The 1,009-nt window shown below is 51.0% G+C and overlaps 2 protein-coding genes across 3 annotated transcripts in view; both read right to left on the bottom strand.

The window, feature by feature from the left end:
- Positions 1–1,009, bottom strand: part of LOC111648376 (dnaJ homolog subfamily B member 6-like) — a 44,526-nt gene that overhangs the window by 24,742 nt on the left and 18,775 nt on the right. For both annotated transcript variants that reach the window (XM_023398233.2, XM_023398234.2), the window contains exons 5-6: positions 330–440; positions 95–241 (exon numbers count right to left, since the gene is read on the bottom strand). In XM_023398233.2, the coding sequence (XP_023254001.1) occupies positions 95–241; positions 330–440 (258 nt within the window). The remainder of the gene's footprint in view (positions 1–94; positions 242–329; positions 441–1,009) is intronic.
- LOC111648375 (potassium voltage-gated channel subfamily B member 2-like) overlaps positions 1–1,009 on the bottom strand; it is a 28,804-nt gene that overhangs the window by 21,132 nt on the left and 6,663 nt on the right. The gene's annotated exons all lie outside the window — the stretch shown is intronic.

Genomic DNA, 1,009 nt, shown 5'->3' with positions numbered 1-1,009 from the left:
GAGAGTCTCATTTAAAACAGGTGGAACAGGCGGCGGTGGTTCAAATCTGCAGCAGAACATGTTTCTCTCTTTGGTCACGGCTGCTTTTTCTTACCTGGGTCAAAAGGTGAGAATCCAGCCCCGAAGGGAGGGAAACCAACAAAGCCTCCGAAGAACGAGCCGCCCGTCCGGCTGCGACCTGCCCGACTCTGGTGCTGCCGGCCGCTGCCGAAAAAGGGGTCCTCGCTGAAAGGATCTGGCCCTGAGAGAACGGAGATCATGCTTCAGGCTGGGCTCAAACACATTCAGCGATGCTCCAGCTTGTTTACCATTAAAACTCTGCGACTCACCGAACAAGTCCGCAAACGGGTCCCTGCCTCCGAAGAATTCCCTGAACACGTCCTCTGGGTTGCGGAATGTGAACTGTTCGTGGAAATGGTCTCCGTTGTGGAAATGGCTCCCTGAAACATCGTGTCAATCAAAACGTGTCAACTTCACACACTGTGAACCTGGACCAGAAGCACCCGTGGGCGCGTCGGTCGCAGTATTTCACTGAGATTTGAACATGGAAATGGCTCCCTGAAACATCGTGTCAATCAAAACGTGTCAACTTCACACACTGTGAACCTGGACCAGAAGCACCCGTGGGCGCGTCGGTCGCAGTATTTCACTGAGATTTGAACAGTGCATCTTGACATTACTGTGCGGCTGCTCCAGAGCGCAGTACCATAACACATGACACCGGGCCGCTCTATAAGCACACACAACCTCTACATACATCAGACTCCACATAACATGCTCAGTTTAATATTTTGCGCCTGCTGTTGCCATAGATGGTTCTCTTCCTGCCTGCTAAACCCACTGTTATAGCGATCCAGCAAGGTGCAGGCACACCTGGCTTTTAAAAAGGGAATGGGAGATGGTTCTCTGACTGGTTTATTGTTATGCATATTACGCCCGAAACACTCCTTTGATTAATTAAGAACATAAGTGCAACACATTTGAACCATGAGCCTGGAGCAGCGGCTGC

This window comes from Seriola lalandi, unplaced genomic scaffold (assembly GCF_002814215.2).
Source record: "Seriola lalandi dorsalis isolate HSWRI2012SDOR001 ecotype SW California unplaced genomic scaffold, Sedor1 jcf7180002054981, whole genome shotgun sequence".
Lineage (NCBI taxonomy): Eukaryota > Metazoa > Chordata > Actinopteri > Carangiformes > Carangidae > Seriola > Seriola lalandi.
Note: the sequence above shows the minus strand (reverse complement) of the source record. Positions and strands in the feature narration are given on the sequence as shown.